At 58.0% G+C, this 23,589-nt stretch overlaps 10 protein-coding genes across 10 annotated transcripts; 4 read left to right on the top strand and 6 right to left on the bottom strand.

Annotated features, from left to right (window-relative positions):
• Nucleotides 1-22: 22 nt before the first annotated feature.
• Nucleotides 23-1,720, bottom strand: PSEUBRA_001541 (Tim44-like domain protein; the record flags this gene model as incomplete). The annotated part of the gene is made up of 1 exon (XM_016434761.1): nt 23-1,720. The coding sequence occupies one exon, from the start codon at nt 1,718-1,720 to the stop codon at nt 23-25; it is 1,698 nt and encodes a 565-aa protein (XP_016293824.1).
• Nucleotides 1,721-2,292: 572 nt separating this feature from the next.
• PSEUBRA_001540 (uncharacterized protein) lies at nt 2,293-2,958 on the bottom strand (the record flags this gene model as incomplete). The annotated part of the gene is made up of 1 exon (XM_016434756.1): nt 2,293-2,958. One exon carries the CDS (start codon nt 2,956-2,958, stop codon nt 2,293-2,295), a length of 666 nt encoding a protein of 221 aa, XP_016293823.1.
• Nucleotides 2,959-3,356: 398 nt separating this feature from the next.
• On the top strand, nt 3,357-4,574 carry PSEUBRA_001539 (Protein of unknown function DUF2419; the record flags this gene model as incomplete). The annotated part of the gene is made up of 1 exon (XM_016434773.1): nt 3,357-4,574. One exon carries the CDS (start codon nt 3,357-3,359, stop codon nt 4,572-4,574), a length of 1,218 nt encoding a protein of 405 aa, XP_016293822.1.
• Nucleotides 4,575-4,812: 238 nt separating this feature from the next.
• PSEUBRA_001538 (Zn(2)-C6 fungal-type DNA-binding domain protein) lies at nt 4,813-7,731 on the bottom strand (the record flags this gene model as incomplete). The annotated part of the gene is made up of 3 exons (XM_059464669.1): nt 4,813-7,358; nt 7,480-7,570; nt 7,645-7,731. 3 exons carry the CDS (start codon nt 7,729-7,731, stop codon nt 4,813-4,815), a joined length of 2,724 nt encoding a protein of 907 aa, XP_059320834.1.
• Nucleotides 7,732-10,071: 2,340 nt separating this feature from the next.
• PSEUBRA_001537 (Exonuclease, RNase T/DNA polymerase III) lies at nt 10,072-14,361 on the bottom strand (the record flags this gene model as incomplete). Its single annotated transcript, XM_016434757.1, has 1 exon — nt 10,072-14,361. The coding sequence occupies one exon, from the start codon at nt 14,359-14,361 to the stop codon at nt 10,072-10,074; it is 4,290 nt and encodes a 1,429-aa protein (XP_016293820.1).
• A 709-nt stretch (nt 14,362-15,070) lies between these two features.
• PSEUBRA_001536 (CDP-alcohol phosphatidyltransferase) lies at nt 15,071-16,252 on the top strand (the record flags this gene model as incomplete). The annotated part of the gene is made up of 1 exon (XM_016434781.2): nt 15,071-16,252. One exon carries the CDS (start codon nt 15,071-15,073, stop codon nt 16,250-16,252), a length of 1,182 nt encoding a protein of 393 aa, XP_016293819.2.
• A 239-nt stretch (nt 16,253-16,491) lies between these two features.
• Nucleotides 16,492-18,822, bottom strand: PSEUBRA_001535 (G-patch domain protein; the record flags this gene model as incomplete). Its single annotated transcript, XM_059464668.1, has 3 exons — nt 16,492-17,736; nt 17,813-18,396; nt 18,600-18,822. 3 exons carry the CDS (start codon nt 18,820-18,822, stop codon nt 16,492-16,494), a joined length of 2,052 nt encoding a protein of 683 aa, XP_059320833.1.
• Nucleotides 18,823-19,109: 287 nt separating this feature from the next.
• On the top strand, nt 19,110-20,021 carry PSEUBRA_001534 (Mediator complex, subunit Med4; the record flags this gene model as incomplete). Its single annotated transcript, XM_016434775.1, has 1 exon — nt 19,110-20,021. One exon carries the CDS (start codon nt 19,110-19,112, stop codon nt 20,019-20,021), a length of 912 nt encoding a protein of 303 aa, XP_016293817.1.
• Nucleotides 20,022-20,589: 568 nt separating this feature from the next.
• On the top strand, nt 20,590-21,069 carry PSEUBRA_001533 (Ubiquitin domain protein; the record flags this gene model as incomplete). Its single annotated transcript, XM_059464667.1, has 1 exon — nt 20,590-21,069. One exon carries the CDS (start codon nt 20,590-20,592, stop codon nt 21,067-21,069), a length of 480 nt encoding a protein of 159 aa, XP_059321168.1.
• Nucleotides 21,070-21,409: 340 nt separating this feature from the next.
• Nucleotides 21,410-23,365, bottom strand: PSEUBRA_001532 (Helicase, C-terminal; the record flags this gene model as incomplete). The annotated part of the gene is made up of 1 exon (XM_016434763.2): nt 21,410-23,365. The coding sequence occupies one exon, from the start codon at nt 23,363-23,365 to the stop codon at nt 21,410-21,412; it is 1,956 nt and encodes a 651-aa protein (XP_016293816.2).
• Between the last annotated feature and the right edge of the window lie 224 nt (nt 23,366-23,589).

The following is a 23,589-nucleotide window of genomic DNA, read 5'->3' as shown; positions in this document are numbered from 1 at the left end:
AGTGTGATGCTTTTTCGACGTCCTAGAGGTAAGAAGGCTGACCTCTCCTCGCGAGCTCAACAACCTTCCACCCACCCGTGACCTCGTTATCCAACTCGTCCTCGACCCTCGTCAGCACCATTGCGTAGCGACACAGATCGGGTTGACTCTCGTTGCCTGCCTTGACCTCGCCCGTCTTGGGGTCTTTGAAGAACATCAGCTCCTGGCTGGTGAAGCTGACGACCAGAACGGGTACGTTGTTATCCAGCACTTTGGCTTGAAGGATTTCGACCTGTTTGAGATCCAACAACCTTCCCTCAGGGATGAAACCTTTCGAGACGTAGGGGTCGACGGTGGCCATGAGCAGATTAAACGTGGCCTCGCCGCACCATTGGCGCAGGAGATGACGAGCAGCGCCATGGTAGGCGTCGATCAGCTCGGGCACTACGTACTCCCGCAACTCGCGTTGGAAGGATTCCAACGTGAAAGATGGGTCCATGAGCTTCATCTGACGGGTGACACGAGCGAAGTCGTTCTCGTCGAAGAGGGAACCGAACCAGTCGGTGACGCCACGCAGACGCTCGATGACGGGGTTCTCGGATTCGTGGTATGCCTCCGAGAGGTCGGAGAGACGCCGGAAGAGCGGGTTGGACGATTTGAAGGATGACCAGGCCTGTTTGTACGCCGGTTCGGGGCGGAGGACGAGCGCTTGGCCGGCCGAGGAGTTTTCCGTGACGCTGCGGACGCGCACGGCGAAGCCGGCGGGCTTTTTGGGTGGCGTGGTCGGGCCAGCTGTCGATGTGCTGGAGTCGGGCTCGGATGTGGCCTGTTCAGACGTGGTCGACTGTTCTGATGTGGTGGACTCAGATGTTGTCTCCTCCTCCTCCTTAGGTGGCTCAGCACCGGATTCAGCAGCCTTGGCAGCAGCAGCCGCCCTAGCCGCCTTCTCCATCATCTCCCTCGCCTCGGCCTCGGCCTTTTCCGCCATCTCCTCCTCCTTGGCCGCGTACCTCTCCATCACCTCCTCCGCCGCCTCCGCCGAATCCACATCCTTGCTCGGCATCGGCCTCCCAATCTTGCGCAACCTTGCCTCCCTCTTGATCCGCCTCACCTCCGCAACGTCCTTATCCTTGTCCACGTAAATCCGCAGAGCGGATCCACCGTCGTCAAACGCCTCTGTCAGCGTCTCGGAGAGCTGCTTGTACGCCTCGGTATTCCTAATCGGTGCGGTGGAATCCTCCAGCCCTCTCGCAAGACGATTACTTATCGCACCCAACCCTTTGATCAGCTCGGACTCCTCCATCTGCCTCAGCGTTGCACCAACAGCATCGCCCACTTGCCCACCACTCTTACGCAGTTGCTCGGCAGCAGCTTGCAACCGCGGGTTCGACTGGATCGAGGTGATGATCCGCGCACGCTCGTAGGCGTCCCTCATGCGCTTCATCGTTTCAGAGTCCTGCATCTTGCCGACATCGCCCGAGACTTGCTTCATGTTTTCCTGGAGCTCGCGATTTTTGCGGAGTTCGGTCTTGAGGGTCTCGACGAAGACGGCGAAGGGTGAACGGGGCGCGTTGGAGGCAGGACGGGTGGTGGAGAATGCGCGGAGGGACGGAGTGTTGGATGAGGCCAAGGGAGCGGGGCTGATGCGCATGGCGGCCGCTCGTCGTGGGGCGATGGTGGCACTGCGCGAGGCGAGGAGGATGCGCACCGAGGCGACCGTCGATGGTGTAGCGCGCACCATGATGTGTCGAAGTGCGTGTGAGGAGAGCTTCAGAAGGACCTTTTCCAATTCGCCAAGTGGGAGCTTGAGAGCGTCAAGGACTGTGTTTGTTCGGGGTGCTAGCGCTGTGTGTGTGTGTGTGTAAGCGTCTGTGTTGACGATGATGAGCGTGATGATGGCAAGAAGCAGAAGCAGCCTGCTTGACTCACAACCTGTCACGAGCTCGAAACCCTTTGTCAAGCCAAAAGGAAGTGTGGAGGCGAAATTCCGCCTTTGGCTCAGCTCTAGCCGCTGCTGGGATGAGTTCTTCCAAATTCTCAACTTTTTTTCTCATCCTTCTCAACCCTTCGCTCCCAGAGGGTGCTCTTTCCGGTCGGAACCGATCACGAATTTCCTACCTTTACCTACCTGGTGATCTCACATCGACGCTTTTATATCCAGCTTGCTCGCTCACACCTCGACCAACAGACCTCGACGCACTCGTTGATACTTCTATTCGGCATGACGCTCTGCTCAGCGATCGTCTCACGGGCTCACTCTCGCACAGCAATATCCGCAGAAGGTCAATAGAAAGGTGCTGAATACTATACGATCTAGAACGGCAGTCCAGGCTTCGCTTTCCCTCTAGCCTCATTCAACCCCTCCTGCCAGTCCCTCACGACCTGCTTCATGCCGTCCAACTTGCCCTGTACCGCCTCATCCCTCCTGTGTTTGCCACGATCCTCTCTGCTGCCCTTGAAGACCTTCGCTCTGCCTGCGTAGGGTCCGACCTCCTTTACGAGCTCTTTTGCGGCTGCCAGTGCGGCTTGGCGTTCCGCAGAAGGGATGCGGTGCGAGTGCTTCACCGCTCGTTCGCCCAGCCGTGTCGGTTTGGAGAGCACCAATTCAGTTCGCGGTTTGAACTGGTATTGCGAAGCGGTTTCTTCGAGTGCGTGGGCCGCCGCGAGGCGCTGCAGACGTGATGTGACGCGGGCGGTACGCGGTCCGTCCGGTAGGGAAGAGAGTTGGCCGGTCAGCGCCGCCTCTTTGACCAAAGCTGCTTGACGCCGAAGGGAGTACTTGGGAGGTGCCCAACAGCCCGTGGTGGCGGATTTGGTGGGTTCGAATACGGAGCTGGACGAGGAGGGGTTGGGCGTGCGGCTGGGACGGGAAGGTTTGGCGACCGCAGGTGGGTGGGTGACCAGGAAGCGGTCGAGGACGCTGCCGTAGGCGCTGTTGTGTTTCGCCGCGGTGCGAGCGAGCGTTGGGTTGAGGGCCATGCTTGCGTGTGCACTGGTCACGGAAATCGATGACGTCGAAAGTGAGGAAGAGGTGGTGAGCGTAATGACGAGGAGGAAGGAAGAGATGAGAAAGTGAAGCTTCTTACCGCGCGAAAATCTTTCACTCACCGCCTGAGGATGCTACGATGTAACATGCTCGGAATTCCCGTGGAGAGGCTGAGTCCAACACCGCGCAAGCTCAACCGGTTCTTCTCAACCCGCCCCATCTTGACAGCTCCGCCATCTGAGAGGTGACTCGGACTTCGACTCAGCCATCACCTCTTGCACTGTACAACAGACCCAGCAGCATATATATACCCCCCCTCATCCCGAGCTCAGTACCAGCATCACGTCAACATCGACAGCCCTGCTCGATTCGAGGAACCGACACCCCCAGCATGACCGCTTCACAATCGCCGCTACCCTCGGGGAGCGACTTCGTCTCTGCCACCCGCACCTCCTGCTCAACCCTCTCTTCCACCCTCGGTCTCACACCCAACACCGCCGGCATCGACGCCTTCCTCCGCACTCTCTCGGCACCCACGTTTGAGCGGTTGAAAACGCAACACGGCCTCACCTTTCCCCTTCGCTTTCCCACCCCGTTGGCCGAGCTCAACTTCCTCTCCCTCCTCTCCCTCCTCAATGCCTACTCCGGCTATCGCGTCGCGTTTCACACGCAAACCGGCAGTGGGGCGTATCAGAACATCGTTCGGCTCATGATGGGGTTGTACATTTCGGGTGGCGAAGACAAGGTGGTGGGGAGCAAAGCGTTGACGAGTCGCGGAATGGTGGAGTTGACCGAGGCGAAGATTGTCGAGCTGCTCGGCGTGAGCGTGCACGAAGAGCGAGAGCATGAAACGCTCAAAGGCGTCACTGTCGGTGTGAGAGGTGGCGACATGTTGGATTGCGTACAGATGATCCTTTCCACCTTGCAGGGGGTCGGCAAGACTCTACTCGAGCAAGAACATGCCAGTCTCGGCAGCTACATCGCTTCCCTGCTCACCCAGGTCAAGACCAACAACCTCGGCGATGCCGACGCAACAAGTTTCCTTGTCAAATCGATTGCCGAGACGCTCCCCGAGTTTTGCGACACCCACACCCTCGCCCCTAGCGGTGAGGAAGTGTATCTGTTCAAACGCATCTTCTTCCTCCTCCACAGCCTGAGGCTTCGTTTTGCCGACCACCCGGAATGGGGGGTGCAAGATACGACAGAAACGCTCCCCATGTTCGTGGACAACGTGCTACCCACGCTGTGCGTGTGGTTTCACTTGCTTTCCGTCCCGCACACCGCGCCGGAGGGGATGGAGACGTTGTTCCACTGGGTGCGCACGCAACACGTCGACGGGGAGTTGACACGGGAGAAGTTGGAAGGGATGCAGAAGAATGTCGCAGGACCCAAGTTGAGCGCTGACGAGACGTACGCGATTCGGGCGGCGACGTTGAATGTGGGACGGGTCGTCGTGGAGAGAGCCAAAGAGTTGGCCAAGGAAGAAGGGAGGGAGTGGCTGGAGGGGTTGAACGAGGTGGATTTGGACGGGTACCTGTGGGCGGTGGCCAAGGACGATGAGTTGTTGCGCAAGGTGCCTAGGTTGGTGTTTGCCAGCATTCACTTTTGAAATGCCATGGTCAGCGAACGATTCAGGACAAACGTGCAGTGTGAGTGTGTGGTTCAGCGTTGTGTCACTCGAAGAAGTCGGCTGGAACAGCATTGGAGCTGAAGTAAATAAGCTCCGGGCGTCTATAATATTGGGCGATGCTTGGTGATACAGTTGTGAACGATGGGTGCGAGATGTACAAATGGCAGAGTGTGGGAGAGAGATGAAGCGATTGATAAAAGTCGGGGGTGCCCGCGATTCACTGCTGACCATTGGGCAGCATGACATCCATCTGCACTGACGCGATCCAATCGGCCAGCCCACGGCCTCCCGTGCCTCTCTGCACGCCGTCATCCGAGTAAAAGTCGCGCAGGGCGAACGGTTCTGCTGGCGACAGCAGATGGCCTTCTGGCACAAAAGCAGGCACGCCAAAGGGTGGAGCTGCGGCCATGATCGGCTGCTGCAGCTGCTGCGCTGAGACAGCCGAAGCATTGACGCTGCCCTGCGGGAGATCAGGTTGTGCAGGGCCGGGAAAGCCCATCTCTGGACCAAAGGACAGGCTCAGCGTGCCTGGTGGCAGTTGGCCCTGAGGCGACGTGTGGCTTGGCGATGCGGATGCCGAGTTGTGCGTCTGCGAGAAGCTCGTCAGGCCGGATGCTGTGGTGGATGCCGACGCATAGCCAGAGAGGGACGTAGCATTGCTCGGCTGGGCCGACAACGCGATCGACGTCCGCGGCGAGACGGAAAGCGATTCTGCAAACGCGGGTTGGCTGGACTGGAACGCGTGCGAGACGTCATGCTCCTTGTGGCCGATGCTTTTACGGCTGCGGTTGGCCGCTGAACCACGTTTTGTACCGTCGGCAATGCGTTTCGTCCCTTGCTTTGGCGTGTGATTGCTGCTGCTGCTGCTGCTACTTTCGCTGCTCTGTGCATGGGCATGCTTTTGCGATCCCGATCCGGGGCTCTTCTGACGCGAGCGTGGATGCAAGAGCGGGATGATGTTCTGGTCGATTTCGAGATCCTTCAGGTTGGCCAAGTTGACCAAGTCAGGCTGAGATTGGACAAAGGCGTCAAAGCTGGTCTGTACAGCACTGCGCAGCTGCTTGATCAGCTTGAGGCATCCCTGTGCGAAGGTGAGCAGCGATGGCAAGCAAGCGGCAGCATCGCGTGTCGAAGCATCGAGATCCTGAATGCACTCGTCGATGATGCGGGTGAAGTGCATCAGCGTCGTCCAGCAGTTGGTCTCGTCCGACAGACCGGGCACCCCTTGTCCCTTGCTGCGAATCAAAAGCAGTGCGCCGGTGGCGAGGGTCATACAGGGCTCGGTGAAGTACTGGTACCACCAGGCCGAGCCCATGTGATCCGAGAAGCGGTTCTGCATCTTGCGCAGATCGCGCACGCCAAAGATGGAACGCAGGGCGCTATCGGTAGCAATGTGACGACTTGTTGCCAACTCGCCGTTGGTGATACGTCCATTGGGGAAGAAGAATTGTCTGTGCAGCGATCCTCTCTGCCAGGCGGTCGTGAGTTGCAACCAACATCGACGTCGCGCACGGAAGGGATCCTTGGTGTCGAAGGACAGGTCGGGGTTGTCCCAGTGGTAAGACGGATCGAGCTCAGCCAGCATGTCCGAGATCTTCTTGTCGGTTTCCATCGCCTTGCGGTGCAGTGGCGGGCCGTAGCACAACGTGCTGGAGACGAGCTGGGCCATCAAGCCGCCCTGCATCTCAAGCCTGGCAAGACAAGGGTCAGGTGGGGCGCCGCATGCTGCCCAGGGAGCAGCATCGCCGGGCTGATCGACACTGAATTGCGATTCGACGATCAAAGGCTTTGTGTTGGCGCCGACGGCAAAAGCGTGGTCGTAGCCGTAGACGAGCCAAGCCAAGCGTCTGCGATGGTCGAGCTCGAATTGCGAGTAGTTGCTATTGCTGCCCGGATCCTCAAAGAGATTGCAGCTCTTTGCAGCTCGAATGGTGACGTTCCAACGTGGGAACTCGGTCGAGCCGGTGCCATGCAAGCCCTGATTGGACCAGAGCGAGAATGCCGAGATGTTGGCTTGAACGAGGTCGATGGTCAACTCGTCGAGACGAAGACACTCTTCGATGAGAGCGGGAACGTGGTAGGTGAGGAGAAGGAGCGCCTTGACTCTTGGGTTGGCATTGGCGTCGACGTTGACGGGGCCCGAGGGGACCACGCCGGAACGAGAAGCCGGCAACAGTTCTGCAGTAGCGTCGGGGGCCATGGACTCGACCGTCTCGCCCAACACACAAGCCAGCAGGGCAAGGCGGGAGAGATCGCCAGGCTGGAAAGAGATACGGGACGCATCTGCATCACCTCGATGGTCCTGGCTCTGAACTGGACGGATGACTCTGGACCAAAGATCCTTCATCTGGTCCTGAATGAGATCTTGACTTGTGATGAGGAACTTCCAATCGACGTGCCAGAGGTAGTTGCGCAGCAGGGTCTGTAGCTGAGGCCAATCGGGGAGGATGGCGCAGAAGTGGACGATCTTTGTGAGACAGGCTTGCTCGCGGTACCGAGAAGTGGGAGAGCGTGGCGGTGCTGGTGAGCTGACGGCGGTGGAAGAAGAGTCGGGCGATGCACGACCACTAGCTGAAGAAGGGTCTTGAACGTTGAGGTCTTTGAGCATGAGGTTGATGAAAGCCATCATGGGATGCTCTGGTTGCTGCTGCTGGAGCTCAGTCGGCTGCTGTGGATCTGGATCGTCGGCATTGTCGGGGGAAGAGGCCTCGAGAATGGCATTGATTTCGGCGAGCGACCTTCGAGCTTGCTTCTTTTGCAGGGCTGACGAGAGCGCAACGAGGAAGGTACCGGTGAGAGGATGATAGGCAAGGGAGAGGCAGGTCAGTACGAAGGTGCTGAAATGTTGATGGCGATTGAGCCTGGTGAAGGAAGTCCAACTTACTTTCAGGATCGAGTTCGCTGGTGTTGAAGGTTTTGCAAAGGTGCTCTGTTCCTCTTCTACAACATGTGTTGCATGGCCGTTGGCGATCGCACTGCAGAATTGAACGGGAGAGGTGTCAGTAAGTCGGCTGAGGGTGTCGCAGTGGGAGGCAGAGAGGCAACATACCTTGACCTTTCTGAGGTAGCACTCGAGACAGACGGTGGGCTGACCGAGCTTACGCCTGCTGCTACCTGCAGAAGCAGCGGGTGGCATCTTGTGTGGGTCCTTGTTGTCTATGCAAGCGTAGTTGAAGATGTGTCTAGTGAGCCAGGCAGGCAAGCCTCGCGTCTAAAGCATCGAAGCGGTGAGGATACGGAGATGAAGGCAATCAAAAGCAAGCGAACGGTCTTGAAGCTCTTGGCTGAATGAGTGAGGCCGAAGGAGCTTGCGACTGAGCCTGAGCCTTGAGCAGTGCGTGGAAAGCAAGAGAGCTGCGCAGCTGATCGGGTCCAAACCGGTGACACAGTGTGCGTGACTATGCAAGGAATCCGCTTATCGATAGCGGGGGGGCCGACTTGTTAAAGAGACACCGGCAAGGAAGGTAAGCGGACCTGCCGAATCGATTGAGAGAGTCGAGTGTATTGATAAAGCACTGAGGCAATACTGTGGGTGGACGCGTGACGAAAACAGACGTGACCTGCTCGAGGTACGCCAATGTGATGTTGCGGCAATGCAGCGGGGATGGTGCGGGCGTAATCGGATGGCCCGTGAAGCAAGCTTTTCGCAACGAGCCGCGCGGCGTCTCGTCTTTGTTGCGACGCAAAGCTTGGCGTCTGCTCTGAGCTGTAACGGAGTCGGTGCTAGCGGTCAACGCTGACGGAGGTTCGTGAAAGAGGTAGAGGACCGTGCTTGATCGACAAGTTGCAACGAGCCGCTCTTGAAGGCAATGGGAGTCAATGCAGAAGACGGAAAGGAGTCCTGGTGGTGGTCGTGATGATGGTTAGGTCGAGAGAGAAGAAGAAGAGGCATCAGTAAGATCGGCGTACATGGCCAACAAGAGGCTTTGGACATTCGCATAGCTTGGGCGGCAAAAGCATCGAGCCCGTGGAGGAGAGCGAAACGTTGCTCGCTCCGAGGCCTAAAAAATGGGACCCAAGCAAGGGTACGGCATCCAGAAATTTGTGCAGCTCCAGCTGTCAGGGCCAGTCGCGGTGCGGAGAAACAATGACGCAGCCAGGTTTGGCGTCTTGGAGCAGGCGAAGCGAGCCCAACTGGCATGAACAGGGTTCTCATGCTGAACGGCAAAGCATTCAGGGCAGACTAGGTCAACGGACTTGGTCGGGGGCGCTACCCGAAAACGTTGTGGCGTAGCGTGGCGTGAGACGACCTCGAGCAGTCAACAACGTTTGAAAGCCCTTGACAGAGACTTCGGAATTGCCTCGACCAAGATGACCATGAGGTCGAAACGCGGAGAGGGTGAGGCGACCATGCTTGTTTTAGGCGAAAGCACCAAAGCGAGGCCGATGTTTCCCTACGGTTGACCAAATATGTCAGCCTCCGTAGGGCATTTTGCCGATGCATTGCCGCGGTTGAGCGGCTTTTTGATGAGATGCGGATCAGCGTTCAGGATCGTCTTGCAAATCACAGAGCGCGGCACACAAGGACGCCTTCTACCTTGACGTTTCGAGCAAGCAGTTCTGCATCGCGAGAGTACAAGATGACGGCCTTCCGCGCACATCCTCAGAATGCTCTCTTGCTTCCTGGTCTCGCAGGCGAAAAGTGATGATTTAGCCACCAGATTTGAATTTGCAATTCAAAATCACATGTGGCTGGCCTGTCTCTCGGCTCCCAATCACACCGAATGAGGGCAAGTCGGGCCACAGTGAGCGGCTCCGTGGACCTCGAGCATCACGGAGACCGGACTCCGCTCGAACGCGTTACGTACATGCCTGTACATTACGCTCGCCTTCTATTCAACGCGGTCGTTGGCCTTTCGTCGGGTTGAGGTGTCTCGGACTCCACGGCAGCAGCAATGGTCACACCGGCGGCACGTCTTCAACGCTTCTGTTGCTCGACACAGATAGATGCATGACGGATGCACCGGTCGATTCAGCAGCGTTGGAGCGGAAGTCCAATATCTCGCAAGGAGCGCAACACTGTCGATCGCGATGAGCGACACGTTTCGAGTCAGCAACACAAGCTTCATCGACTGCGTTGCTTGGCCGAAAACAGACTGCTCAGGATTGTATCGGCGGGATGGCCGGCGGTCTTGGTGGATACCCGCAGCCGTGAGAGTGCATAGTTATAATTGGAAATAGACACGTTTTGATTGGTTCGTTGGTGGATTACGTAGACCACCCCCTCCATACCCAGGTTTGCCCTTGGCAAGGGCCGCATGAATACCTCGCTTGGAGACTCATCTCCCCTACAGCGGAGAAAGGCGCTTCTATTTAGGCTCTCTTCACCTCAAGGATCTCGAGATATGCAACGATGACTGACGCTTCCGAACTTTTGCGGAGGCATAGCCGATAGAGCAGAATGTTTGTTGCCTTGCCGACAGATGCACAGAAGCTGATGTATCGGAACAATTGCATTTGCTGATGAGACTACTGGCTACGTAGCATTCGGCGGCTTCCAATTGAGTCGACGTCCAACATCGTAGATATCCTCCAGCACGTCCTCCAGCCTACCATCCTTGTTGAACGACTCGTACAGTCTGAACAGCTTCAACGCAGCGAGCGCATCCTCGATCGAATCGTGACCTCCTTCCACCGCCGTTGATCCAGCACCACTTGCCGACTGGGCCACGTTCTCCTTGACCTCCTTCCCCTCCTTACTCTCCCCGCTCGCCTTGGACGCCGCTTCCTCCCTCGCCGTGATCTGGTTGTTAGCCGCCGCCCCCGATTGAATATCGATCTTGAGCAGGAACCACGACAGGAATCGCAAACTCAACCGTCTCGGGTGGTTCGCCGAATGATACAGGTCCACCGTATCAATCACCTGCGCTGGCGGAACAAAAATGTTGATGATGCGGAAATCCTTCTTGAGCCCATGGCCGATGAAGATGCACCCGCGATCCACGAGCAGCCGCAGCTTCTTGTAGGCTGACTTCAGCGGCACAACGGTGTGTTTGGAGGTGGCTGGGTCGAGATCGCCAGGAAGAATGCCAGAGAACTTGGTGAGATAGTCCACCACTTCTTCTTGCGTGTAGATGTGGTCATCGATGAACGCCGCGCCTTCTTGCGCGCCTTGACCGCGGACTACGGAGACACGAGCGAGAGAAAGACGTGTGGGGCGAATCACCGAGCGTGTGCCGTCTGATCGAATCTCCAACTCCTCCTGGTTGAGCGCCACGAACTCGGCATCGATCGCAACCAACGTACCCGGCCCAGGCAGCTCCTCTTCCGACAGCAGGCTGTGACGGATCCGCTTCAGATCGCGGTGGTGCGAGATGTTAAAGTCACGGCAAAGAATGGTCGGGTCGATCGACGTACGTCCTTGGCGCAGCTCGAGGATCGACAACGGCTCCACGTCTTCCCGTTCCCACATGAGCACCGACGGCATCTTCCATGCGTTCTGGAAACCCAGCGCTTCGCCCTCCGAGATGTTGCGCACCAGGAAGTCGTTGAATAGATGCCACGGTCCGAGCGCGTTCGCTTTGGCTTTGGCGCTCTTCTTGACCCCTCCAGCGATGGTCGCGTTGGTCAGCTTGGGCGTCGTTGCTGTGGTTGCTGCTGCGTCGATCGATTCGGCCTCCGGGACGCGAACGATGGCGCACAGGTGCGGCTGCTCCTTCTCCGCCGAGATCTGCACCACCATCGATCGAAGCTTGTAGATCGCCGCTTGCCGTCCAAGCGACATCTTGGCTCTGTCCAGGTCGGCGGCCGTGTAAATGGGAAGCACGCGCAAATCCTCACCATGGACGCCGATAGCAATGCGAGGCGGAAGATAAGTGCGTTTGGCGTCTCCGCCTGTTGCTTTATTGTCGGCTCGCGGGCCTGTTGGCAGGGCTGGTCCACCACCGCGCTGGTTGTTACCATGCATGCCGCCCATGTACGACCCCTTGCCATATGGCTGCTGCTGCTGCCCGTTCGATCGTGCGGGTGTTGCTTTGCCGCCCTTCTGGTTGTCATCCAACCAGTAGTGCAGGTGCTCGGGAGCCTGGATTGCGGCGTTGACTGACAGAACACGAGGCAGCTCCGACGTGGCCGGCATCACCCGGCGGGTTCGGAACATGGCGGTAAACTGACAGGCTCGGCAGGGAGCTCGGTTCTGCACTTCTCGCAGTAGCGATGCGCGTAGCACCGTGGCAAAGTCGGAGGCGGGCGCAGGTTCGTTGGACATGGCACGACGAGGATAGATGAGGTCGACAGACAGCAGCGGATTGCTGCGTGTGTTTTCGCGGCCGCAGTGGATGCAGACCGTCTTGGCGACCGTGTTGAGTGCAAAGAGCTTGGCCACGCTCGAGGTGGCTGCGGACACGGTGGATTCCGCTGGCAGCGGCGATGTGGGAGACGTCGGGTCGCCCGGGAGCCTTCGTCCTGGACTCAGTCCGCCGCCGCGGTTGCTGCTGAGAGGTGGTCCTAAGCCAGGAGGTGCACCAGCAGGGGATGCACGACTGGGCGCCGAGCTCGATGTCGGCGCATTGCTTCCAGTCGAGTTGTCCGTCGACGCTTGCGCTTCGTTGGCGGTGCAGTCCAATACGAACCTGTTCAAGGTTTGAACCAGCTGGCTGTACACGATCTCGTTCTTGCTCGCTCCACTGGCGCTCGACTGGTTGGTCAAGCTGTCCTCGCGGTCCATCAAGCCAAGGCTGGTGGCTTTCTGACTGTTGCCAAATGCACGAAGGAAGTTGGACGCCTGGCAGTTGGCGCCTCTGGCATCTTCGAGCATGCGGAACAGGAAGCCCGCCTCGCACAGCAGACAGTTCTCGCGCGGGCAGTTCTGCAGGATGTGTGCCTTGGCCGTCTCCCGGAAGGGCGGCAGGTAGTGAAGCGCTTGGAGATACGAGTTGGCGTACGAGTTTTGGATGTGGGTTTCGAGACCGCTGTACTGCGTCCTGTTGTAGAAGTCAAAGTCAAAGTCTTCGACACCGAACTTTGAGTACTGGATGGTCTTGAAGCGGTAGTACGAAGGCATTTGTCCTTTAACGAGCATGGCTTCTGCTGTGTCGACGTCCTCTTGCCCTTCTTCCTCGTCGGATGCATCGCTGTCGTCGCTGCTGTCGTCCGAGTCGCGTTCTCGTCCAGATGCGTTGTCTTCATCGTCGTTTTGACCCATAGCAACGTCATCGGTGGGGCTGTTGTCCATCCTGGCCAGATTGGATGTGCTGTTGACCGTGCGCGAGGTCGATGCATTCTCTGAGGCTGCTTTGCGTTCTGGTCGAGAATCTGCCGAGGTGGACACACTTTCCGAGCCAGCCTCGGCTCTTTTCTTGTCTGCCTTCTTCTTCTTCTTGTCTGCTGGAGTGATGCCTGCCGCTGCTGCGGCGGCTGCCTTCTTGGTCTGCTCCTTCTCCTTTTCGCTGCGGAAGAGCGGGATTCCGATCTTCTTGCGGTCTTCGGGCCGATGCAGTGCACTGGCTCGAATGCCTCCCGGTCCTTTGCCTGACACGACGTTCCTCTTTCCCCTCAGATGCGGTGGAAGACTGGCATAGCCCAAGTAGTCGACGGTCTTGAGATTGTTGAGAACGGCAGGATCGATCTTGGATGGAGGATTGAAGAGGGGCGATGCTTCCGAGACGTACTGCTCGTACTCAAAGTAGGACATGAGCTTTTCGGTGTAGTGCGGCATGCCGATGGACGACAGTGGCGTCTCTGTGGACCAGTTGACGAAGGGCGCTGGGTCTGTCATGTCGGGGAACTCGAGCGAAGAAGAGGCGAACGTGTTGAAGCGCAAGTTGGACGTGTCGGACGAAGAGCTCCACAGACGGACACTTCCGTCGGCTTCACCGAACGCGATGTAGTCGGCTGAAGGCGAGATGGCCATCGAGGTGGTGAAGGAGCTAGCGTTGGTGTAGAAGAACCTGCCCTCGCCTGGCGTGCCGATGTCGACGATCTGGAATTGGCCTTGGGGAGCCGAAACGATGACGGTGGAGGACAATTTGGGATGGATGGCCAGCAACGTCGGTCCGCCCGGCGCTGCAAATGGAATGGGCACGAGTGCACGCATGGTACGCAGATCGTGGACCTTGACGAGCGGCTCGGGTACGGGATGACCTTGACGAACCGTCCAACCAACCGAATAGAGGATATGACCGTCTGCTTGGACGTCGACAAGACCACCGGGATGTGCGTGAAGGCGATGTTCGACCTTGAGTGTGCGTGGGTCACGAAGCTGAACATGTCCATTGACGGTGCCCGCGCATACATAGCGACCGCTCTTGCGCACGTGTACAATGGGTGCTTCTGCAGGCACTGTGCGGACGACAGCTCCGGTGCTGTTGTTGACCGTGACGATGAGGTCGTTGTCATTGTCGATCTCGCCCGTGTTGGCAGCAGACTGAGACAAGCCTGCGGCGACGATATCGGACGAGGCTGCGAGCGGAGAAGCGCACATGGAGACGAGGTTCATGGCATTGGTGCCAATGTCCTGAGTGAGGGTGGTCCATTTGGCAAGACCGCGGCGCTGCGAGCACTTGATGGTGTTGTCACCAATCGAGTAGATGTGTCGTTCGTCTGCTAGGATGCCCTTTGCGGGCGAGGGCCGGGTCGGTACGCCATGCGCAGCGTATGATGTATAGCGCGAGAGTTGTGACGAGTAAAGCGAAGAGACGGTGCCGAAAGAGGTGCCTTGCCAGAGGAGCTCGCTGTATGAGTCGAAGGTGAGTGCAGTGACGGCTGGCGGCAGACCCATGGGGCCATTGGCATTGCCGTAGTGGGCATGCTCGCTCCAGTCGGCCATGTTGGACTGCAATGCCCTTCAAAGGCGGGACCAGGTCGAGCCAATGTTGGTACGAGAAGCGCTTCGACTATGCCCTTGCAGACGACCGGCTACCGAGTTTGTCGATGAGGTGCATTGTTTGACGTGATTGGTACTTGCTCGCTCTGCTCACAGCGCAGAAGTTGATGAGCGGACTGAAGCTGGACGAGCTATAGACGAGACGTTTGGTGAGAGACTGTTGGTGTGTGCGCGATCGTGTCGGTGCCCTTTGGGTTGGTCGCTGTCGGACGACGACGTTGTTCAACTGACAGATTTGGCATTCAGTCATGCTGATTTTTCGAGATAAAACATGTGAGACCTTCTGAGTCCACACTCTCGTAGCACGAAAAAAGACACGTGCGACTTTAGTGGCTACAGAGAGCAAGAGGCACTCGGGAAAGCCACGAGCTGGCTTGGCTTTCTGCTCTCCACATGTCAGTGCATTCGCACGGCCATTTTGCAGAGTGACGAAATGGCCTCAGTCAACCATGCAACACGAGAGAGAGCAAGCCGTGGCGGTGTGACTGTGAAGCGTGTGTGTTTCTTTTTTCTTCGCGTCACATTCACGATTCCGTCATTGCCAGCCAAACACTCGGACTCGGTCCCATCCAAAGCTGTGCGTTGTTCATCTTCTTCTTCCTTCTCGACTTCATCATCCAAAGACGACGGCATCAACAACGATCCAACGTTCATGCCTGGTACCATCCCTGCCATCACAGATCCCGCTCTCGTCGACATCGCATCCTCGGACACCACTCGAGCCACCCTCGCTCCCATCCAAGCCTCGGACCCACACGTTTCCTCTTCAAACGACGACCCGCAAGCACCGTCGCTCATCACCCCGGTTCCGCTCTCCCACCCGACCTCCGGCGTAGCCAGCAAAGGCGCAGCTCAACTCACCTCCACAAGCTCGCTTTCCTCCGCCCTTGCTCCCACCAACCTACAAGCCAACATGACCAAGCAACTCTCCTCGCCCGGAGGCAAGAACCTTCGTCAGCGCAAGCCCAACGGCCCCAAACCCAAGTCTGGCGACGACCACGATTCCGAGCTGCTCAAATTCGTCGAGACCGACGGCCATTTCTCGCTCGTGCGCAACTTTCACCTCGCCGACGCATTCACGCTGATGAACGCCTTCTGCGGCGCCCAATCCCTCTTCGCTTCCGCGCGGTACCTCATCACCAGCGATCCGAAGCATGCCTGGCTCGCGCTGTGGTTCCCTCTCTTCGGCGCGATCTTCGATCTGTTGGATGGAAAAGTCGCGAGGTGGAGGAAGAGCTCGAGCATGCTCGGGCAGGAATTGGACAGTTTGGCCGATTCGCTCTCGTTTGGCGCCGCACCTGCGTTTGCCGCCTACTCGCTGGGGCTGCGTGGTGGGCTGGATAGCTTTATCTTGACGCTGTTCGTGTGCGCCGGTGTGGCGAGGTTGGCTAGGTTCAATGTGACCGCGGCGACGATCCCGCACGATGCCTCGGGTAAGGCGAGGTACTTTGAAGGCCTGCCGATTCCGTCCTCGCTCGTGCTGGTCGGTGGCATGGCGGTGTGCCTGCTCACCGGTCGCATCGAGGCTGGTGGTCTGCCTGTCGCACTCGCAAAGGAGAGAGGTTACATCTCGGACAAAGGTCTCACGTTCACCGGCTCGCTCAGGGAGTATCTGCCAGAGAGCTTCAACGCTAAAGGTGTCCCGCTGGGGATGTTTACCATCGACCTCTCGCCGTACGTCGCCAAGGTGCTCGAGCTGATGCCCGGTCTCAGCGTCAAGGAGGCGAGCCAGTGGGCTGAGCTCGCCAAGGTGCAGGGTCACTGGCTGGCCTTCCTGTGGTTGGCTTGGGCGACGGCCATGGTCAGCAAGACGTTGAGGGTGCCTAAGCCCTAGAAGGTGCATCACGAAGAAAGCTGTTAGGGGGCGGACGAGGACGCGTTCCCGCGACTGCGAAGGGAAGATGGTGTATTCGAAAGCACACACAAAATGAAAAGCAAACTGTCGCAAAGCGGTCAAAGATGTCCCAAAAGAGTGACTTGCAAGGGTCAGAGCGTCTTAAGTGTGTGTGATCTTTTCCCAGTCCTCCTTCCTCTCTCTTCTTAAACAACGCATCTTCCGTCATTCTGTGCACCTCAACGATCACTCGCCCCAACCGGCAACCCGAGCTCGCCCCTCACCCAAGCTCCCTGATCATAATAGCAAGCCCTCACCTGTCTGCCCTCAAACCACCTTCCATCCAAACCCCTGACAGCCTTCCAACTGCCCGCCTCGCCCGTGAACTCCACAAAGACCCTCACCTGCCCTCCTTCCCCCTCTGACCACGGTTTGACTTGCTTCACGATGCCAAACTTCGCGCACTCCCCCTCGATGTCTTCGATCAGCTCGCTCCGGGCTGTGCTGGATGCGAGGTCGGTAGGCGTGGCCATGTTGAGCAGCACTACTATGGGTGAGGCTGTGCTGCTTCCGTACTTGGCCGTGTCGGCGTCGGCGAGGGCGCGCTGAGCGGGGTTGCTGATCTCGCCCCGACCCTTCCCCTTTGAGGCGGTAGCAGTGAGGGGTTCGATGATACCATTCGAGGAGGCGCCAAGGCCCGTGCCCGGAACGTAGCCGTAGGAGGTCATGAGACGAGCGGCGAACGTAAACGGGTCTCCTGACGTCTGCGCAGGGGTGGGCGCGGCGGAGGATGGGGCGGGGGTGGGATGGAGTGAGTTGAGCCGCGCTGCGATGGCCGCTGCTGCCGCGCGTTGGGATGAGAGCGAGTCGGACGAGCTAGTCGGCTGAGATGGTTGTGGGGGACGAGACGGTGGCGGGCCGGGGGGCGGACCGGGTGGAGGACCAGGTGGGCGTACCTGTGACATGGCAAGCCGGCGAAGGTACGCTTCTTCGCCTGTGGCAGCACTGGTCATCGCGATTCTTCGTTGATAGACCTCTTCGCCGCTGGACAGTGGAGCAGCAGCAGGAGCGGGTTCAGTAGCAGCGATAACAGCAACGGAGGGCTCGGCAGACATGGCAACGCGACGCGCATACGCTTCTTCCCCCGTCAAGGCCTGCGCGGACGGCGGCGGTGCCCAGAGCTTTGCAATGGTCGCATCCGTCTGACCTGGAAGAGACCCAGGCGGTGCGAGGGCATTCGCTGGTTCATCGTTGACATGCTCGTCATCTCGCCACTCCTGCTCGTCTTCGTCCCAGTCCTCATCGTCTTGATCTCCATAGCCTCGCTCTTCCCGCTCCTGTTGCCATCTCCTGTATTCGAGTTCGGCCTTGCGCCTCTCGTACACCAAATGCTTGTACGCCATGTAATCGTTCGGGATGCGCGGGTCGTACTCGGCGGTCATGTTCGGCCCGACTGGCGGAGACGTTCCTCTCTTGCGCTTCCGCTGTGTCCATGACAGGTCCGATGAGAGTAGTCAGAATCCTTGCACTTAAGGGACTTGTCTTCAGATTGCCACTCACCTTTTTCTTGGCAGCAGCTCGCTTGCCCGCATTGGTCGAGAAGAACCCATTCACATCCTCGTCATCTTCGTCGACACCATCCACATCATCATAGCTGCTGTGCTGACGAGTCTCGCCACGCGCTGCTGCAGCTTGTCGTGCATAAGCCTTGTCACGCTCGATGTCCTCCGGTGGCAGTGTGAACGGCGGCGGTTCCGCGATGGGGTACTTCGCCAGCCGGGACAGGAGCCATTCGTCGTCGGGATCCGTATTAGGCAGAGCTAAAGCTGTAAGCTTCAAGTCGGCAGTGTCAACGCTAGGCAGAGATCTGCTCGGACCGGATCCTGTACCGGTCGGGGAACCATGCTTCGCGATGGAAGTTGCTGCTGGTGCCAAGGGCTCAGATGTAGACGCTGAGGTTGGAGACGAGGCTTTCGGCGCGACGCCCGGCGCCCGACTAAGCGATCCTTTGGGCGCTTCCTCGACGTCTGTATCTGTCTGTGGTGCGGGCGCAAAGGAAGCAACGAAAGCCGCATTCGGTTTCGCTTTCGCTTTGGAAGCAGCTGCAGTGCGACGTGGCGCAAAGCGGAGAGCTGCAGACCAACCTGTCTCGAGTTAGGGCGTCCGACGAGGTTTTGGTGGGGAGAAGAAAGCAGATTGTGAGCATCGCTGTCTATAGGGTTGTCGGCCAGCTCCTTCTGACGATCATCTGCCGCGGCGGTCCTGTGTGTTCAGCCACTGACCAGGCCGGAACGAGGCAGAGACGACCAGGCTCGGTGCGAGGAGGAGACTGCATTCAGAAGTGTACCTGAAGACTTGGAGGAGCTCGCCGCATCGTTCGTAGCAGCAGCATTTGTCGGTTTGACCGTCGTGCTACTGTCCGTCGAGGAGCCTCCTTGGGTCTGCCGTGATGTTCCTTCGGAAGCTTGTGCGACGTCGTCATCTCTTGGCATATCCTTGGGTGGTTCCTGAGAATCGAAGATGCCAGAATAGAGGGAAGCGCCACGAAAGCCTTGATTCGGCGCAGGCATGCTGAATGAGTGTAGTGGTTTCCAGAGCTCAATGGCTCAGCGCAGAGTGTGTGTGCGATTCATGGCTTTGATGGCGAATAGTGGTCGAGGACAAGGAGCAAATCGAAGACGCAGTACGAAAAAGGGTCCACCGGCTGAGCCTGCAGGAAATTGGCCGAAGAAAATCAAACGCACGCGCCATGCGCCATCTTCTCCACTCTCTTGATCCACCATCAAGACACCTTTCGACACGGACGAGCCAGCCATCTCGGCAACACGAAGAGCAGCTCAAACAAGTGCGCCCCGCCATGCAGGCCAACGCTACCGCATCCTCGTCTAAGCCGGGCGCAAGTACTGCCGAGGCCTCGACGTCATCCATCGTCCTCTCCACCCTCGGCGCCTATTCGGACCTCACCAAGCAGCTCTTCTCGCTCATCGAGAACCCTTCGCTATCGAAAGGCAAGACAATAGCAGACGCATCTGCGGACAAGACGTGGAGCGTCAAGGATGTCAACGGCGTTCTCGCAGCGCTGCAGGACGTCGATCAGCTCTTTAGCTCCCGCATTCAGATCGCACACGAGCACGCTGTCAACCAGGCGAGGATAGAGCGGCTGCAAGCGCAAGCCAAGAGGCGGGACAAGGAGACGCGACAAGCGATACTCGAGCTGAGCCGGATCCAAGCTGAGCTGGCCGAGATCGCACGGCTGTCGGAGGAGGAGGTGGCGTCGATAGAGCGGGCGGAGAAGCAGCCGATCGGGCATGAGACGTTGCTGGCGTACGCGCAGAGGCTGGCGCGATACACTTCGGCGCCTCCGGGGTACAAGCTGCCGCAAGTCTCGTCTGCGGCTATCACAGTGAATGGAACGAGCGATGCGGTCAAGGCCGAGGGAGAGGCAGCAGAGGGTCAACCTGCAGAACAGATCTCCCTTGGCGCGGACTACAACCAGTACGCCAAGAGAGCAGCTGCGTACTATGATCCAGCAATACCGTCGATGCCGCAGGAGATGCCCTTCCCTTCGGACGCAATGATGCGACAGGGCATTCTGAACAGCTCAGAGATGCTCAACGGTGCACCGATGGCAGAGCAGCCCGCGGAGGATCTGATGGACGAGCAGGACGACGGTCCGGCTACCGACTATGCGACGTCCTTCTCGCATCTCCGTGATCATCAGCAGCGACCGGACGATGACGAAGATGCGTTCGATCTGGATCTCAACTAAGCTGCTTTCAAGACGACTTGGCGTCTGTGCTCACAGCTTTGTAGCAGCCATCTCGGCATGGACAGTTTCGCTGTTCCGGTCTACAACGCTCTTCTACAGGACCCTGTTGTCTCATGATGATCCTTGAGGCTATCACGCTACCCATATACCCATGTGATATTATGTCGATCTCGGCATCAACTGATCATGCCATCCTCCTCGGACAAGACCGTGCTGTGTGTGAGGTCGAGCTAGGAGTGTTTGGTGAGGCGAAAAAGGGCATCTGAGTGTTAGACCATCTGTTGACACGTTGAGTGATACTTCGTACGAGAAAAGAGCAAGGGGATGAACGGCACGTGACTCTGATTCGATTTTTCGCAGTTCTGGCCAGACTGGAATCCAGGCGGAACAGCAGTGTCGATGGTGAAAGGAAGAAATTTGACTGCGCTTTCGCTTCGCCAGCTGAGTCGAGCAAGGCAAGGAATCAATCCTCATCAGCGCGGCGCTCACCGTCCACACCTTCCTTCTTCTCCTCACGGTTCACAGCAAGGACACCACTGATACTGGTTAGCACAACCGTGACTTCAAGATGCAGATCTTCGTCAAGACCCTCACGGGTAAGACCATCACTCTCGAGGTCGAGTCTTCGGACACGATCGACAATGTCAAGGCCAAGATCCAGGACAAGGAAGGAATTCCCCCTGATCAGCAGCGCCTCATCTTCGCCGGCAAGCAGCTCGAGGACGGCCGCACTCTTTCGGACTACAACATCCAGAAGGAGTCGACGCTCCACCTGGTGCTCCGCCTGCGTGGTGGTGCCAAGAAGCGCAAGAAGAAGGTGTACACCACCCCCAAGCGCATCCCCCACAAGCGCAAGAAGGTCAAGATGTCCATCCTCAAGTACTACAAGGTCGACGGCGATGGAAACATCAAGCGCCTCCGTCGCGAGTGCCCCAGCCCCGAGTGCGGCGCCGGCATCTTCATGAGCTGGCACAAGAACCGCCAGTACTGCGGAAAGTGCAAGCTCACCTTCATGTTCGAGGAGGGCACCAAGCCCCCCACCGCCTAAAGGTACTCGGCAGCCGCCACCCACCCACACCCGCCGTGTTCAGGTCAATAGCGATGATTTAGTGGACGACAGCCCCACAATTTCTTTTGTAGATCGCATGAGGTAGCGCTGATGTCTCTCAGCTTGCCTTGTGCATCCTCGTCGAAATGCTCAAACCCTCGTTCTGCATGGTACACTCTCTCTTGTCTGTCTGGTCTGTGTAGTAGATCTCCTGTCCCTGAGATTTGAGTCCCAGATAGCGTAAAAATGCTGACGATGCAATGCATTAAAGACGTGATACGAATACATAAGCGTGACGATGAAAGAGAACGAGGCTGACAACAGCTGACCCTCTGCGACTCTAGTATCCGCCATCGTCGCCTCTGGAAAACTGAGCGGTCTGTCTCCTCTGGTTGTCCTCGAGCTTGGGGCAGTCCCTGATGCTGTGACCGAGACCGCCGCACACGGGACAGCTGGACACTTTGCCACCTGCCGCGGCCATCCTTGGATCCTCAATAGCCGCCAGGAATGGCGGGATCCTCTGTTTCGCCTCCATCAACAGATACTTCAAATCCAACAGGGTCTGTTCCTGGGTGTTCGCGTTGACGAACGTGGTCGCGACACCCGTCTTGCCGCTACGACCCGTACGGCCGATCTGATGCACGTAGTCCTCGATCTCCTTGGGCATGGTGTAGTTGATGACGTGTTGGATCTCGTTAAAGTCCAACCCCTTGGATGCGACGCCGGAGGCGACCATGACGTCCTTCTGTCCAGACTTGAATGCGCGGATGGCGTACTCTCGTTCGTCCTGCGTCTTGCTCCCGTGGATCGCTACCGCTTCTACGCCCTTGAGCAAGAGATACTCCTGGATGTCGTCGACCTCGTTCTTATTGTCGGAGAAGATGATGACGGGCGGCGCGGTTTTCTGCAAGCACTCGAGGAGGTAAACCATCTTAGCCTCCTGCTTGACATACTCGACCTCTTGGATGATGTCGAGCGACGCAGCGCCCGCACGCCCGACGTTGATGATGACCGGCCGGATGAGCGACTGCTCGGCAAAGTCCTGGATCTTCTTGGGCATGGTCGCCGAGAAGAGCAGCGTCTGTCGCTGCTGCTTGAAGAACCCCATGATGTTTCGAACGTCTTCCTCGAACCCCATGTCGATCATGCGATCGGCCTCGTCGAGGCAAAGGTACTTGCAGCAGTCGAGGGTGAACTTTTTCTTGGTGAGCATGTCCTGCAGACGACCGGGCGTGGCGACGACGATGTGGAAGCCCTTGGACATGGTGTGGTGCTGCTCGGCCATGCTGATGCCACCGATGCAGAGGAGGACGCCGATCTGCGGATAGCCTCCTTGGACGAGAGCTTCAGCGATACCTTTGATGGACTCGAAGGTCTGACGTGCCAGCTCTCGTGATGGACACACGATCATACCGACGGGACCCTCCCCGCGTGCAAAGGGCAGACGCCTTTCCTCTTCGGTAGCCAGCATGATGATAGGCAGCGAAAAGGCGAGCGTCTTGCCTGAACCTGTGAATGCGATGCCGATCATGTCTCTACCAGCAAATGCGGTCGGAAGACCCTGCATCTGAATGGGCGACGGCTTGACGATCTTCTTCTCCGTCTTGAGATACTCGATGACGCACTCGGGGACCTTCATGTCGCGAAAGTTGGTGATGACCGGCGGCACATCGACGCCGTCAGCGAGGATGTGATTCCTTTCTCGAAGCTTGTCGTTCTCCTCTTGCGATCGGCTGCGGATGAAGGAAGGTGCCGTCCACGATGTCTTGAGCGGCTCTGTGTGCTGGATGCCCTTGGCGAGCTCCATATCACTGGCGAGCTTTCGACGTGCAGCGTGAGCTTCAAGGATCTTGCGCTCTTCTTCGGCGTCGATCTCTGCCTGCGTCTTTTCGCCCTCTTCGGCTAGCTTCTTCTCGCGAAGTATCCTGGCTTCGTCGAGTAGGGACCGCTGTGGTCGCTGTGCTGCTCGATCGTGCTGCTCCTGATCTTCTTCGTCTTGCTCGTCCGCTCTTTTTGATGGGCTGCCTATGCTGGACGGCGATCCTCGAGCGCGGGACTGGATGTGTTGCAGCTGCTGCAGACGGCGCTGTTTGAGCGGTACGAAGGTGGAGGATGAAGCTGCAGATGGGTCGTCGTACTCTTCCTCGTCGTCTGAGTAACTGTATTGTGGACGATCATCCTGTGCTCGTTGCAGCATGCGTCGGCGCTTGAGAGCCTGAACGGCGGACATGCTGGGACCAGCATCTGTGTTCGATTTTCCGGTCGATACTGAGCTCGTCGATGCTGTTGGTGTCATGACTGGAGAGGAACCACAGCTTGTGGATGGGAAAGGTCATAAGTGAAGGAGAACACCAGATGCACGACCTCGAAGGCCAGGAAAGGGTTCCGAATTCCGAATTGCTCAGCTTTTGCAGCAGCAGAGCGCAGTCTCGGATTTCCCGATGGTTCGAGATCAACACTTTACAAAAGGGTCGTCGGCTAAGCCGTTGAAAGCGTTGATGAGTGGAGAGTGACAATGCC

The sequence above is a fragment of the Kalmanozyma brasiliensis genome (genome assembly GCF_000497045.1).
Source record: "Kalmanozyma brasiliensis GHG001 unplaced genomic scaffold PSEUBRA_SCAF14, whole genome shotgun sequence".
In the NCBI taxonomy this organism is placed as follows: domain Eukaryota; kingdom Fungi; phylum Basidiomycota; class Ustilaginomycetes; order Ustilaginales; genus Kalmanozyma; species Kalmanozyma brasiliensis.
This window is presented reverse-complemented; position numbering and strand designations above follow the sequence as displayed.